This window comes from Zootoca vivipara, chromosome 15, assembly GCF_965207765.1.
Source record: "Zootoca vivipara chromosome 15, rZooViv2.hap1.1, whole genome shotgun sequence".
Lineage (NCBI taxonomy): Eukaryota > Metazoa > Chordata > Lepidosauria > Squamata > Lacertidae > Zootoca > Zootoca vivipara.
Genome location: NC_142598.1, coordinates 5,082,251 through 5,096,011, shown reverse-complemented (window position 1 = coordinate 5,096,011; position 13,761 = coordinate 5,082,251). Strand labels below are relative to the sequence as shown.

The window sequence follows — 13,761 nt, the reverse complement described above, 5'->3', positions numbered from 1 at the left end:
GTGGGGGGGGGGTCCTCAGCTGGTGCCTCCCACCATTCCTCTGCATCCAGCCAATCCATGATCGTATCACAGCTCAAAGGCACTTTCCAGCCCACCAAACACACTCAAGCAGGCCAGGCCAGTGTGGAGGGGCATGGCCTGGGGAGAGCCCTGACAGCCAGATACAGAAGCATGGAACATCTCATCCAGTTTGGCCCTAAAGTATGCAATCACCATTAAAAAGAAATACTTAGCCATTTTGTTGTGACTCTCTTTTCGTTTGAAGGTGGGGGGGGGGTGGAATCCTAGGAAACAAGATTTTTTTAAAAAAAAACCAAATGATATACCTGTGAAATGTCTTGTCCTTGAATGTGTTCTTGGTGTGGCTGTGTCCCTGCGCTAAGGGATGCTTGCTGGTTCAGGGCTGCTGCTGCTCCTCCAGAACTCTTTGAAGGGACCTGCTTCTGGACCACAGGCTCTGCAGGCAACACGGACCCCTGGCACATTGGCAGTTGCTGCTGCTGCTGCTGCTGCTGCTGCTGCTGCTGCTGCACATATGCTGACTGTACTGAGGAAGCTGTAAATGGTTGGTTATTGCCAACTGGCTGAAATGCTGGAGGTTGCTGGAGGAGGCTAGGACCATGCAGGTGCCCGGGCAGTTCTGGTGGTTGTTGCCTTGCATAAGCTGGCTCTGACTGTTCTGGCATGGAAGACACAGTCTGTGGTGCGTTTGGGGCAGACTGTGGGACTGTGGCGTTGAGGGGCTGAGGAACAGCATGCTGGTTGAACTCTTGAAAGGACGCCTGTGGCTGCATTTGCGGGATAAAAGATGGCTGAGATGGGACAAAAGGGGCCTGCGATCCTGGCTGTTGGCCTTCTGCAAACTGTGGAGGCTGCAGCTGCTGGTGCCCTATGCCGGAATCCTGCTGGATCAGATATGTTGATGGCTCAGGCTGGAGCTGCTCAGAGGGATAGGCATGGGCCTCCACTGGTTGCCCTAGGCAAACTTGCTGCTCCATGCAGCCAGTGCCACTATCCTGCAGCGTATATAACGATTTCTCAGGAGAGCGCATGGCAAAACTCCGTTGATCTGCGACCTGTACTGCTAAGTGAGCCTGCTGGATCTCTGGAGGTGGAACTAGATATGGCGCTGGTTGGGTTACAAAAGCTGCCTGTCCTTGGTAAAAAGACTGCATTGGATATGTTGGTTGGTCCAAGGGCTGTCCTGGATACACTCCAGGGACTGCATAGACCAGTTGCTCTGTGCACGGAGGCTGATCGGAGCCTTGCATTGTGTAAGCGACATGCATCTGACATGCTGCTTGCTCTGGCGCCTGGAGCTGGTTGGTGGGCTGCACTTGAGGTGTCAGCTGCTCTGAAGCTGGGAGCTGGTTGGGGGGCTGCGTATGATATATTAGCTGTTCTGGGGCTTGCAGGTGGTACTGGATGGGATAAGCCACCTGCTCTGGAGTTGAACCCGAGAGCTCAGCCTGCTGCGGCTTTTCTACAACTTGTTGAGCAACAGCTGCCAACTGCTCTGAAGAGCTGCCCTGGAAAAGAAACTGCTCTTGTTTCTGCTGCTGTAGAGGCAGGTGGTATAACATCTGTTGCCTTACACAAGGATGTTGATCTGTGGATTGGTGCATCTGAATAGTTTGCTGCTCTTGCTGCACCAGGGAAGGCTGTGCTGAAGCATCGAGGGGCAGCGTGGGATACTGTGGGCACTGTGGAAGTGCAATCGGCTGTGGCACGGCAGAGACCTGATGTACTGGCACAACCTGCTGGGACTGCTGAATGGAACCAACCTGCTGGGGAATTTGTGGAGATTGCTGAATGGAGCCCACTTGTGGGGGAATATGCTGAGACTGCTGTATTGCTGCTGCCTGCTGAAGCTGTTGAATAGAGGCCGCTTGCTGGGGCTGCTGCATGGATGGAACTTGCTGCTGCTGCATGGGTGCCATCTGCTGGGGAACTTGCTGGGGCTGTTGCATAGCCACCAACTGCTGAGGAACATGCTGGGGCTGCTGCATGGTCATCGCCTGCTGAGGAACATGCTGGGGAACTTGCTGGGGCTGCTGCATGGGTGCCACTTGCTGGGCAATTTGCTGGGGCTGCTGCATGGGTGCCACCTGCTGAGGAACTTGCTGCATTGTCACCTGCTGGGGAACTTGCTGGGGCTGCTGCATGGATACCACCTGCTGGGGAACCTGCTGCATTGTCACCTGCTGGGGAACTTGCTGGGGCTGCTGCATGGGTGCCACTTGCTGGGGCTGCTGCATGGGTGCCACTTGCTGGGCAATTTGCTGGGGCTGCTGCATGGGTGCCACCTGCTGGGGAACTTGCTGCATTGTCACCTGCTGGGGAACTTGCTGAGGCTGCTGCATGGATGCCACCTGCTGGGGAACTTGCTGGGGCTGCTGCATGGGTGCCACCTGCTGGGGAACTTGCTGGGGCTGCTGCATGGGTGCCATCTGCTGGGGAACTTGCTGGGACTGCTGCATGGATGCCACTTGCTGGGCAATTTGCTGGGGCTGCTGCATCATTGCCACCTGCTGGGGAACTTGCTGCATTGTCACCTGCTGGGGAACTTGCTGAGGCTGCTGCATGGATGCCACCTGCTGGGGAACTTGCTGGGGCTGCTGCATGGGTGCCACCTGCTGGGGAACTTGCTGGGACTGCTGCATGGGTGCCACCTGCTGGGGAACTTGCTGGGACTGCTGCATGGATGCCACCTGCTGGGGAACTTGCTGCATTGACACCATGTGTTGAGGAGCCTGCTGTGTAGATGCCACCTGCTGGGGAACTTGCTGGGGCATCTGTTGAACTGACACCACCTGCTGGGGCTGCTGTGCAGCTGATACCTGCTGGGGAACTTGCTGGGGTTGTTGAATGGATGTAACTCCCTGTGGAACTGATGGCAGAGCTGAAGGGTTAGGAAGAGCCTGTGCTAAACTTGGCATATTGTTGACAAACTGAACTGAAGGCTGCCCCTGTAGCACAGGTGAATGACCAGCAGGCACAAAGCTGGCAGAAGCATGCTCCAGTTCCATTGATCCTGCAGCAGCTGAAGCCTGACTACTGATTCTAGCAGCAGAGGTCAACGGTATGTTAGCTGGCAGGTGTTGGTTCACCATCTGTGGAGCAGGGATAGTCTGAGGGGAAGTGGCTGTCGAGATCTGCTGAGGGACTCCCATGATGGATCCATCCAATGTCTGCCCTTCTGCACTGTGGGATATCTGTGCATCTGGAGCCTGGTGAGAAGAAGATATTTTTAAAAGTGGTTAAACTGATTGTCCTTTCTCCAAATCTTACTATACGGAACTTCACCATCACCACCAACAGAAGAATCACTCTGAGAAGACTATAACAAAAAGAACTTGTAGAAAGAACATCAACATTCAGGGGATTTTGTATAAGTTAATAAACAGCCGCTTGTAAAATTCCATCACCTTGGCAACACACATTCAGTGCTCCAAAATAACCACCTTATCTATAAGCTACATGAAGGGTAGAAAAGAACCACTAGCACTTCTATGCAATTTCAAAAGTGTTTCAGTAGCTGGACAACCAGTATTTAACTTAGCTATGTTCCAACTAGAATGAAGGAGTGGGATGATGGATTGAATTCTTATGTTTAGGGTGCCTGAAGAAGAACTATTTTTCATGAAGGTTGGTCCATTCTATGAATACATTCTACAGGGAACCGATTGTCACTGCTTCATTCTACAAGCCTTTCCTAGTGTGCATTCAGTTCTGCTTAAAACAGAGCTCAGAATTGTATCATTCAAGCTTCAGCCTCCACTGCATCATATAAAAACTCCTACAACTGTCACAGGATCAGATATTCAGAGCAAAGCACGCCTGCTTAGGCAGCTGCCATAAGAAAAGAGGGGCTAGCATCAATTCCAGACACACACACTCAAAAATTACAAAGTGGTTTTTCCCACAAGATGGTAGAGTACTGTAAATGGTATACAGTACAGTAATTTATTTACAAAAGCTACCATTTTGGAGTTAATTGTAACTAATGTATCCATTTTGGAGTTAATTGTAACTAATGTATTCTTGTTGCTTGAATGTGGAGTTCTTCTGTCCTCTCCCAAAGCAGTGCTTTTGTAGATAAAGTATAGCACCTTGTGAGGTCCACCATGACCAAACCACCACAGCCCCACCTATCAAGCTAATTCCTCAGCCTTGTGCAAGAGCCTTTCTGCACAATTAATTTTTATGCAACGTGCATTTCTCCACTTGCTGCACACAACTTGTTGCAGAGATATCAGTTTCTGAGCGTTTGGAGCTAAGCAGAGGCGTCCTTCCCATAGGGTCAAGCGGCTCGTCACACCAGGGCACCGGCCTCTCAGGGGCGCCCCAGCATTGGCGGGGCGCAACGAGCCACTAAGCCCTATGGCTCCGCCGCCACCTCCTCCTATCCCTCGGCTGTGGCGGTACTGGGGCAAGGCGGGCGTCTCTTTTCGGCTCCGTGTACAAACGCGCAGGCTGACCCTGATTGGCTGAAGAAAGGCAACAACGCCGGGACGCAGGCTCGGGGGTCACCAGAGTTGCCACCGCGGCTTCTCCTGCTCCTCCTCGCCTCCCTCTTGGCGGCATCTGTGCCGTGTGCCTCTCTTGAGCGACTCGCTGGCCAGCCCAGCTCCTCATGGCCGCTGGGCAGCAGCGAGGGTGTTGGCAACAGGCTGTAGTCAGGCAGCCCCGACAGTGCCCTCCGCCCCAGGCTAAATTTTGGGAAGGCGAGGGGACGCTGGAGGGACCTTTGCACCACGGTGCTGGATGTGCTTAAGATGGCCCTGGAGCTAAGCTATCATTACCTACAAATGTATGAAAGCAATGGGTAGAGATAGGGTTGAGCACTGTCTTTCTTCTACCGATTTTCTCTCCTAAAGCAGTTAGTTCGGGGTACCATTGCACACATTAGCATGTAATGCATACTTTGAGATAGAACAGCAATACTCTGTACATGAAAATGTTTGCACCACCACCGCAGCTCCTGATGCTGACAGAACAGGGCCACAACTCAGGGGCAGAGCATCTCCTTTGCATGCAGAAGAAGGTCCTGACTTCAATCTCTGTCATCTCCAGGTAGAGCTAGGAGAGACACCCGCCTGAAACTCTGGAGAGCCACCGTATACACTACTGAGCTGGAGGGACCAATGATCTGACTCTGCATAAGGCAGCTTCCTATGTTCCAGTTATATTCTTTGTTATTGTGACCACTGAATGGGGTATCGGTGCCGGAGTGCCATGGCACCTACTAGGTGTCATTTTGTGATGCACTTAAGACCAACCCCCCTTTTAAAATGCAAGCAGGTGAAACATTAGAACAGTGTCTCCTCTTCCACTGCACAGTGTTCATAAGACAGGACAGTTTATAAACAGAAGCAGCGGGGTGCGGGTGGGGGTGTTTAACCTTTCCCTCACCAAGCACTTTTCTTCTGCCAGTTTTTCAGGCCACATTTATTTCAGAAAAATGTCTGTGAAATCCCCTTGGGGGGGAAGCAGATTGAAGTAAAAGTTTCAGAAGAAAAGTGACAGATACTCTTTCTCCCCTGTCATTCATTCATTGCAAATTGCCCCCTCTTGAGAATCCTTTGCAGTGAAGAAATGACCACCAGGCTTATGTTACACATGGACATGTTGCAATGTGCAGTTTAATTTCAACTGTGAAGCAAGCTCCATCACCCATTCAACATTTGCTGTCAATTGGGGGATGTTCCCCCCACCACAACCTGGAGGCTGCACACGTGCCCCATGCAACTTCTCCATAGTGGCACACATCATCCGGACAGACTTCTTATTCAACAACAAGAACGTCTGCTACGTTATCTCCCACTTTACAAGACTGCCTGCTCTCGTCATTGCAAAGTCCCTTGTAGGTGTATGGCTCAGTGTCCAAGATGCCCTTGTGAGATGCTCTTTTAATGACGGTTTGAAAAGACCATCAGATCAGTCAGACTATCCCTGGAAGCCCTTACCAGCCTCGGTGTGAACTGCTGAAGTGCAACAGGAGACGCCTGGGCTTGAGGAACCACAGGGGGGGCCAAGCTGTGGGTGGGTAGGGTTGAAGGCTGACACTGGATTAGTGGTAAAGCGCTGGGGTGGGCCACATTTGCTGGCTGTTGTTGCACCTAACAAAAAGATAATTAAATGGACCGTTCATAGAAAAACTAATCGATTGCCTGTGCTTCAGCTCTCCTGGTCTCAGCTGCCCTGCCTGCATTCTCCAGCAACATATTCTCCTAGGGAAATGATACATCATCCTGAGACATGTTACCCACAGCAAAGATTGTGAACCTATAGCATCGGTGAGCCACACAAAACATTGTTGTAACATTACTTACTGCAGAATCCAACAGCTTAACAGAATGTATGGAAGGGCCCCTATGCATCTCTTACACCTTTCACCACCATTCTTAGGAAAACATTCCTCCTGCAAGGCATCCCTTGGGATCCCTTCCAACTCTACAATTCTATGATTCTACGAAAAGGCAAACTCAATGGATGATAAAGGGTGCCTCTGGATACACATGGTGGAACAAGTTCAGGACTCCTCCCATTCTAGGCTATCTTAATTCTACTACATGCATAGACTAGAGAAACCTAGGACCTTTAAACAATTGACATCTATATATTTTTTAAAAAGACACAGAGCAGAAAAGGAAGGTAGAATGGTGAGAAATCACAATTTTGTTTAATGCTCCTCTATCTGAGAAATCCAAACATGTAAATTTTATTTATATCCTTTTAACTTGTATCCTACCATTAAGCTCAGGAAGTTTTATAATTGTCAAAGAATTCTGCATAGCTCTCAATTCTGTGTATCCTGAATCAACAGAGGCCGACTGAATAAAAGATACTGCCTTAGCTATCTTATTTTATTCCTTCTCTAAGACTAGCACAGTCACGACAACATTTCTGGAAACTCGATACAAGTAGTTCTCTTACCATATTTAAGAAAATGATAGGTCACTTACCCCTGCCATCGACTGGTAATGTCCCACCAGCTGCTGGGAAGCGTAGATGTGTCCTTGAACACTGTTTTCAGCTTGTGAGAGATTGGGGGCCTGCTGGGGGCCCATAATCTGTTCCGAGGAGAAAGCCAGGCTATGTTGGCTGGAGGCATCCGAAAGTATAACTGAACCAGCTCCTCTCTCAGATAAACTGTCAGCTGCGTCAGTATAAGAGGAGGGAAAATACAAAAGATAAGCTGTTTCAGAAGAATCCATAATAATTCCCATCTTTCTCCCTATAACTGCCCCATGCAGACAAACCACTTGGGACTTAATGAACTAGTGCAATGAAGCTTCCCCACTCTTCTCCTCCCTCCATACACCACCTCCCAAAATTGGGAACACTGCATGGGGGTAGGAGAGGAGACATCTTTCTGTCTGGTAAGATGAAAAGCTTGTGCTGATGGAACAACTGCTATAGCACTTCATTGGGCATAACAGGAGCTGTCTAGAAATGGCTCATCTACAAGGATCAAATATTTACTTGAGAAAATAATACAAGAAAATGCAAGCCTGCATTCTAGTTGAGGGCAAGGAAGGGTGGTCCAATCTTTTTTTTAAAAAAATCAACCCTATGCTTTTAGCTGGCATCAGTAAGTTTTCTATATGGAACACAGGAAGCTGCTTTAAATCAGGCAGGAACATTGGTCCACCTCATTCAGTTTGGTCTATGTTGTCTATACTTGCTGGCAGAAACTTTCCAGAGATTCAGACAAGAATGAGAATTCAGGTCTATGTGGAGATGTCATGGCTTGAACCTGGTACATTATGCATACAAACCAGGTACTCTGCCATTGAACAGTATGCTTCAGGTACATATGCCCCAAACCTCTTTGGAATATTCTCTCCTGCTTCTACTAGGAGCCAGTCTGGAGCAGTGGATAGAGTGCTGAGCTTAAACTAGGGTTCACAGACCTACAAAGCCCATGAGGTTCAGTGCTTTAGCCTCCCATACCCTAACCTACATCACAAGATGGTTGTGAAAACAAAGGAGGATAAAGCTACTTATTATCAGAACATAATCCTATGCAGGCATAAACATGACAAACTTGCATTCCATGTAAATTCTGAAATCCGGGTCTTTTGATCAGGCAACAAAGGCTTTTTCATTGAATTCTTCTCAGCTCTGCCAATGACACCAACCCATAACCATGCCTTGTTTTGGGAACTATATGCTCTTTGGCAAGGACTAACTCCTGACCTTTAAGCCAGCATCCTTATCAGAAATATTCAACACTTATGGAGCTGTTTGTGAAGGAACCAAGCAATAATATCACATCTTTATGCCAAACAAATGGTGATGAGGAAACAGAACACCAAATAAGGTCTGATTTGTAATGGAACATTATTCTGGGTTGGGAATAATCAAATGTCTTATTGTACAGTAACTGGAATTGTACTTAGTTTTGACCCTCTTGTTTTAATGTTATGTTTTAATTGTAGTAACCTGCCTGAGACCTTAAGGTAAAGGGTGGGTAAGCAGCAGCAGCAGCAGTAGCAGTAGCAACAACAACAACAACAACAACAACAACATTTGAAAAAATATTTTTTTAAAACCCTGCTGGATCAGGCCAAAGGCTCATCTTGTCCAGCATCCTTTTCTAACAGTGGTCAACCAGATGCCTATGGGAAGCCTGCAAGCAGGATCTGAGTTCAATAGAACTCTCCTCAGTTAGGATACCCAGCAAATGGTATTCATATCTACACTTTTTTAATCAGTTGCTTCACTTGTGGCTCTGCCTGGACAACGGTGCCATGGAGGTACGATCAACCTGCTGCTCTAATTTCACAGTGTGGCATGTCTATCAACTGAATGGGGAGCAACATCATGGGTAGCTGCTGACCTCAGATGTTCTTTTATTGGGCAATGTGGCTGCAAGGAGGTGGCTCTATATTGTGTGAAGAGTTGCAGCATAGAAGAGGAGGAAAAGGCTCAAAACAGCCACACAACTTGGCTACCCCCAAGCTGACTTTCTCCTCTGAGGGGAAAAAATGGTGCAAGGCTTTGTATCAGTAAAGGAGAAAGAAGCTGGGCTGAACAGCAATTTTGAGTAGGCAAATGGTTATGAGCGAAAGTGTTGGCAATTGGAAAACTTCCGCCAGGTCATCATGACTGTGCTGGCTGAGGCTGATTGGAGATACAGCCCAAAACATCTAATGGTAGTTCTAGTCCAAAACATCTGGAGGGCATCAGATTGGTAAAGACCGATGTACATTATATTAGCCAACAATTCAAACAGTGGGCAACTGCCACATATACTGTTTACATGCTAATTGACCTCCAATAAAGCAGAAAAGTGCCAGGAGTTCAATAAATGCCTTGTGGCGATGCACCTGGATGAACAAAATGATGCTCTGATTCACTCGTTATAACCTTAGTTCAGGATAGCATTTGGGAGTACAGGCTGCCTTTCGCTGCTCATTACCAGCAATGGAGGAGCTGTGCTGCATTTGTTGAAGGATTTGCTGTCGGACATGTTGGTCCACCTCTGTTTCCTCGCACTCCGTCCTGCTCTGTTGGGAAGGAGTGGTGAATGATGAGCCCTGCGGCTGGAGTAATGGTAGCCCACTTGGCAGCTTGCTTTGAGAGTCTCTTCTCTCCTCCAGGTAGCCCACCTGCCTCCGCTCCCTTGTCTTCTTGATTAGGGAGACACGATCCCGGATGGACTTAGCCACAGCTTTAGAGTCACTTTCGTGGAAGAATCCTGACTTCACCTGGACATCAAAAAAGAACAGTTCTGTTATCACTCTGCTCCTCTGAACTGGTATCCATCGGAGTTTAGCAATGCTTTTCTGTAATTTAACATTAACTCAGGGTTCCATTGCAACAGAATTTGCATTGACCACATACCAGATCAATCTTGGACCTATTGTATGGAGTGCCAAACAATACAGCAAGCAAGATACAGACCCACAAATTCAAGTGCTGCTACACTTTGGCTATGGGTTAAGGTCAAGTACATTGGCTGGATCAATACTAATTAGTACTTATGTGACCGTCTTCAAAATTAATATACTGTGATGAAAATCCACCTTTCAAAACTCTCTTTCCCCTTTTAGATACTGATTTGATCATACAATAGTTATTTTTAAATAGTCATTTATATAATTCAGGGGTGAAAAACCTTTTAAGCTTAAGGGCTACATTCCCTTCTGAGTGACCTGTCAGTGATGGGTAGAGACGGAAGCAAAAGTGGACAGAGCAACAGATCTGTCTCTTACCTTTGGATAGTACACTATATTCTAGGCATGCAAAAGCCACACCTCGCCAGAAAACAAGAGACATCATTGCAGCTCAAGGACACATTCCAACCAAGCAAGAACACTCAAGTAAGGTTCAAGACCATGCCAGTGAGGGGCACGGCCTAGGGGAATCTCAAGGGATGGAGAGAGAGGCCTAGTGGGCCACATTTGGCTCAGGGGCCGGATATTCCCCACCTCTGATATTTATCTTACTTGATTAGAACACATTAATTACCACAAGATAAATATAACCACAATACTGTCCATCCTACTCCAGAAAAGCAATTATTATGAAAACAGTCATGTAACAAGTGCTAAATCCTTGAATCCATGACAGACTTCTACTGATGGGACGTACAGTTATATTTTCAAGTAGCGATCCAGTTTAAAAGACAAGGAATTCAAGCACAGATGTTGCATTAAAATGGAACAGTCAAAGGGGAGGTTCTTAGCTGCCAACTGTTAGCAAAGTCACTATCCAAACCTAGCTGAAAAATAAAGGGAAAATAGACCAAAACAACAGCTTTAGAGCACAACATCATGGAGCCATTCATAAGACACAGAATGAAGCATCCTGAAACAACAATTTAGGAGCGTTCATAGCTGGCTAGTGGGTGATGCTGAAGCAGGAGTCACTTGTGCACATATACATATGAGCAGATGCACTGCTATGACTCCTTGCAGTATCATTAGCCATCAGCTGTTACTTGTCAGGTTGCTGTGAAGCCAAATGTTTTGTGAAAACAAAACCAAGGCAACAGTGAGGCAGAATGAAGAATCTGCAGTCTAAACAGATAACTTGGGCAAAGGAGAAGAAATGAAACAAAGCCGTAAGAGGAAAGGGGGAAGAGACTTGTTTACAGTAATGCAAAAACTTCATCAGGTCTTGGCTGGCTTACCATTCACATACTGTAAGTGAGTATAAAACCCCAGCTTCAGAAATCATGCTAGGGAAAATGCTCTCCCATTGGCAAGAAGCTTACCAGTCCTTAGGTGACCTCATGCCTTGTACGTAAAATGCACTACCGGTACTACCTGCCCAAATGTCTCCCTGCACACAGAAAACTAAGACAAACTAGACTGGCAGCTCTGAGAAGGGTGGAGTGCACTATTGAGCTACAAGTTAAGTGGGAGTTCTGTGACCAGAACCCCACTTTCCCCCACAGACTCCCCCCCCCCACAGACTGTTTCTTGAAAAGCAGCTGGGTAAATGGGTGGAGAGTGAGTTTTGGATCAAGGCCATGGAATGGAGATGGGTTGTATATCCCTTTGCTCCTGCACGGTTTCTTTTTAAGAAATGGTGGGGAGTTCCAGGCACAGAACTCCCACTTTACTTGTAGTTTGGCTCCATGGAGAAAGTTCTAGCCTAGCCTAGTTCTCAGGGAGACATTCCTATATATTTGCTTCTGTGTCATCCTCTTTAGGATTGGGTTGCAAAAGTATTTCTCCTTGTAAACCAAATCTTTGAACCGTGTACAACAAAGAAGTCAAGATTTACCCCCACGGAAGACATTTGGTCCTATGCTGCCCATGGCAATAGTCTTGTTTTATGGTTTTAACCTTCTTATAAATTGCCCAGAGAGCATCAGTTACTGGGCAACATAAAAGCGTAGCAAAGAAATAAAGAATAAAAACACTCTAGAGAAAGTGGAAAGTGTAAAAAGTGGGAATAAAAAAAAAGGTGCAGTAAACCCCATGTTTGAAATGAAGCAAATAATGCTGCCACCTCGGAAAGAAAAAAGGGAAGGGAAGCAATGGTAATACATACCATTTCACAAGCCACCTCCTCTGGGACATCTGTTTCCAGGTTGAAACTGAACTCAAGGGCTTCATTATCTTTGTGCTTGCCTTTCAGCTTCTTGGGATCCTCTACCCAAAGTCTCAAAGCCAGGGAGGAATTCAGTCCGTCATCATCCTCTGCCAGCTCCACTCTAAGTCCAGTGTCCTCAGCAAAAAAGGCATGATTCAAAAGGTCTTTGATGGATAGCCTGGCAACAAAAAAATGGGGAATCACAAAGTGTTTTGTGATACCCACACCAGTGGTATAACTGACAACTGGTGGGGTGCTTTTATCCCGTATTAAAGTTCCCTGGAGGACTTCTGTGATAGGCATTACATTTATTTATCCAATAAATTTATAACTCACCTATTCAGCACAATAAAAAATTCCTTCAGTAGCACCTTAAAGACCAACTAAGTTTTTATTTTGGTATGAGCTTTCGTGTGCATGCACACTTCTTCAGGTCTTTAATTGGTCTTTAAGGTGCTACTGAAGGAATTTTTTTATTTTACTTTGACCCAGACCAACACGGCTACCTACCTGTAACCAGATCTATTCAGCACACACACACAAAAACCAAAAACCAAAATTTAAAAACAACAACAATTGGGCAACTAGCATTTATGACACATCAATAAAATAGTAAACAAAAAGTTTTTAAGATCCCATTAAAGACAGATACAGGCTTCTTTGGAACAGAATTGCATCAACATCTAGCTATATGCACCATGTGGGCACTGTTTTACAGTTTAAGCACTTAGCAGTATTTCAGGGGAAATCAAGCAGAGCAGACACCTTAATTTCCCAATACCATGGGGGGGGGAGAAAGAGAAACAGTAAAAGCTTCCCAGTTTTCTTTCACTTCAAAAAGGAGTTATGCAGGTGCTTAAAAGCGCTATGCAAAGCTGGAATGCTTTGCTTAATCAGGTCTTTTGTAGCCTGTACCAACAACTTCCTAGTTAAACTCACAATGACCACCCCTTAAATTTAGGGTGCACAACTTGGAGTGAGAAAGAGCACAATAAAATGGACCTGCTCACCTTTCTGATTTGTTTTGTCGAATGCAGCCTTCAATGATCTCTTTCACTTCTGGATCAATAACCTTGTTAAAACTGGCAGGTTTAATGCCCTAGGAGAGAAGTGATGCATAGAAGTGATGTTAATAACTAATACCCAGCAGGAGTTATCTCCGTTGCTGCTACACAGAATTATGGAAAATCCCCAACTGCTCTTCCAAGCAGCCTAAGTTTGTAGATCTTAACCATATAAACCCTTATCCTGAAGACAGTCACTTGGAAACAAGTCACAGTGAATACCACCCACCTGACCTGCAAACTGCAGCCATTATTCCTTTTCTTAAACAAAATCAAGGCTTTATGTAATATGCATTGTGAAAGGGGTCAAAAATCATTCTAATTCATTTCATTTGACTAATCTCTTCTTTTACCCTTATCTGGCCATTAACAGCCAGAAATAAGAACTTAACTATGCATGAAACTTAACCTAATAAACAATAAGCTACACCCCAATGTTGCTTTCTTTGTAGACACAGAACACACAAGTGTCCCACAAAATGTTTTTGTCACAAAGCTGAGAATCTTAGTCTTCTATACCTCTAAAGTGTCTTTCCAGAATGTATCCTCAACTCCTGGATATTATAATGTAGTGTATAATCAAGGAAACTATGATTTCCATGTTCATCCATGTTCATCATGGATAAACATAAATATCATC

At 46.2% G+C, this 13,761-nt stretch overlaps 1 protein-coding gene and 1 long non-coding RNA gene across 11 annotated transcripts in view; one reads left to right on the top strand and one right to left on the bottom strand.

Moving 5' to 3' along the window:
- The window catches only part of WNK3 (WNK lysine deficient protein kinase 3), a 90,233-nt gene that overhangs the window by 35,681 nt on the left and 40,791 nt on the right, over window positions 1–13,761 (bottom strand). For 5 of the 10 annotated variants that reach the window (XM_088658630.1, XM_088658629.1, XM_088658628.1 and 2 more), the window contains 6 exons: window positions 13,068–13,156; window positions 12,016–12,235; window positions 9,431–9,719; window positions 6,969–7,162; window positions 5,970–6,122; window positions 327–3,230 (listed from right to left, as the gene is read on the bottom strand). In XM_088658630.1, the coding sequence (XP_088514756.1) occupies window positions 327–3,230; window positions 5,970–6,122; window positions 6,969–7,162; window positions 9,431–9,719; window positions 12,016–12,235; window positions 13,068–13,156 (3,849 nt within the window). The remainder of the gene's footprint in view (window positions 1–326; window positions 3,231–5,969; window positions 6,123–6,968; window positions 7,163–9,430; window positions 9,720–12,015; window positions 12,236–13,067; window positions 13,157–13,761) is intronic. The other 5 variants (XM_088658634.1, XM_088658632.1, XM_088658633.1 and 2 more) reach the window with 5 other exon arrangements.
- Window positions 2,240–3,422, top strand: LOC148683346 (uncharacterized). Its single transcript, XR_015947268.1, has 2 exons — window positions 2,240–2,299; window positions 2,765–3,422. It is a non-coding gene; the product is annotated as an uncharacterized LOC148683346 (long non-coding RNA).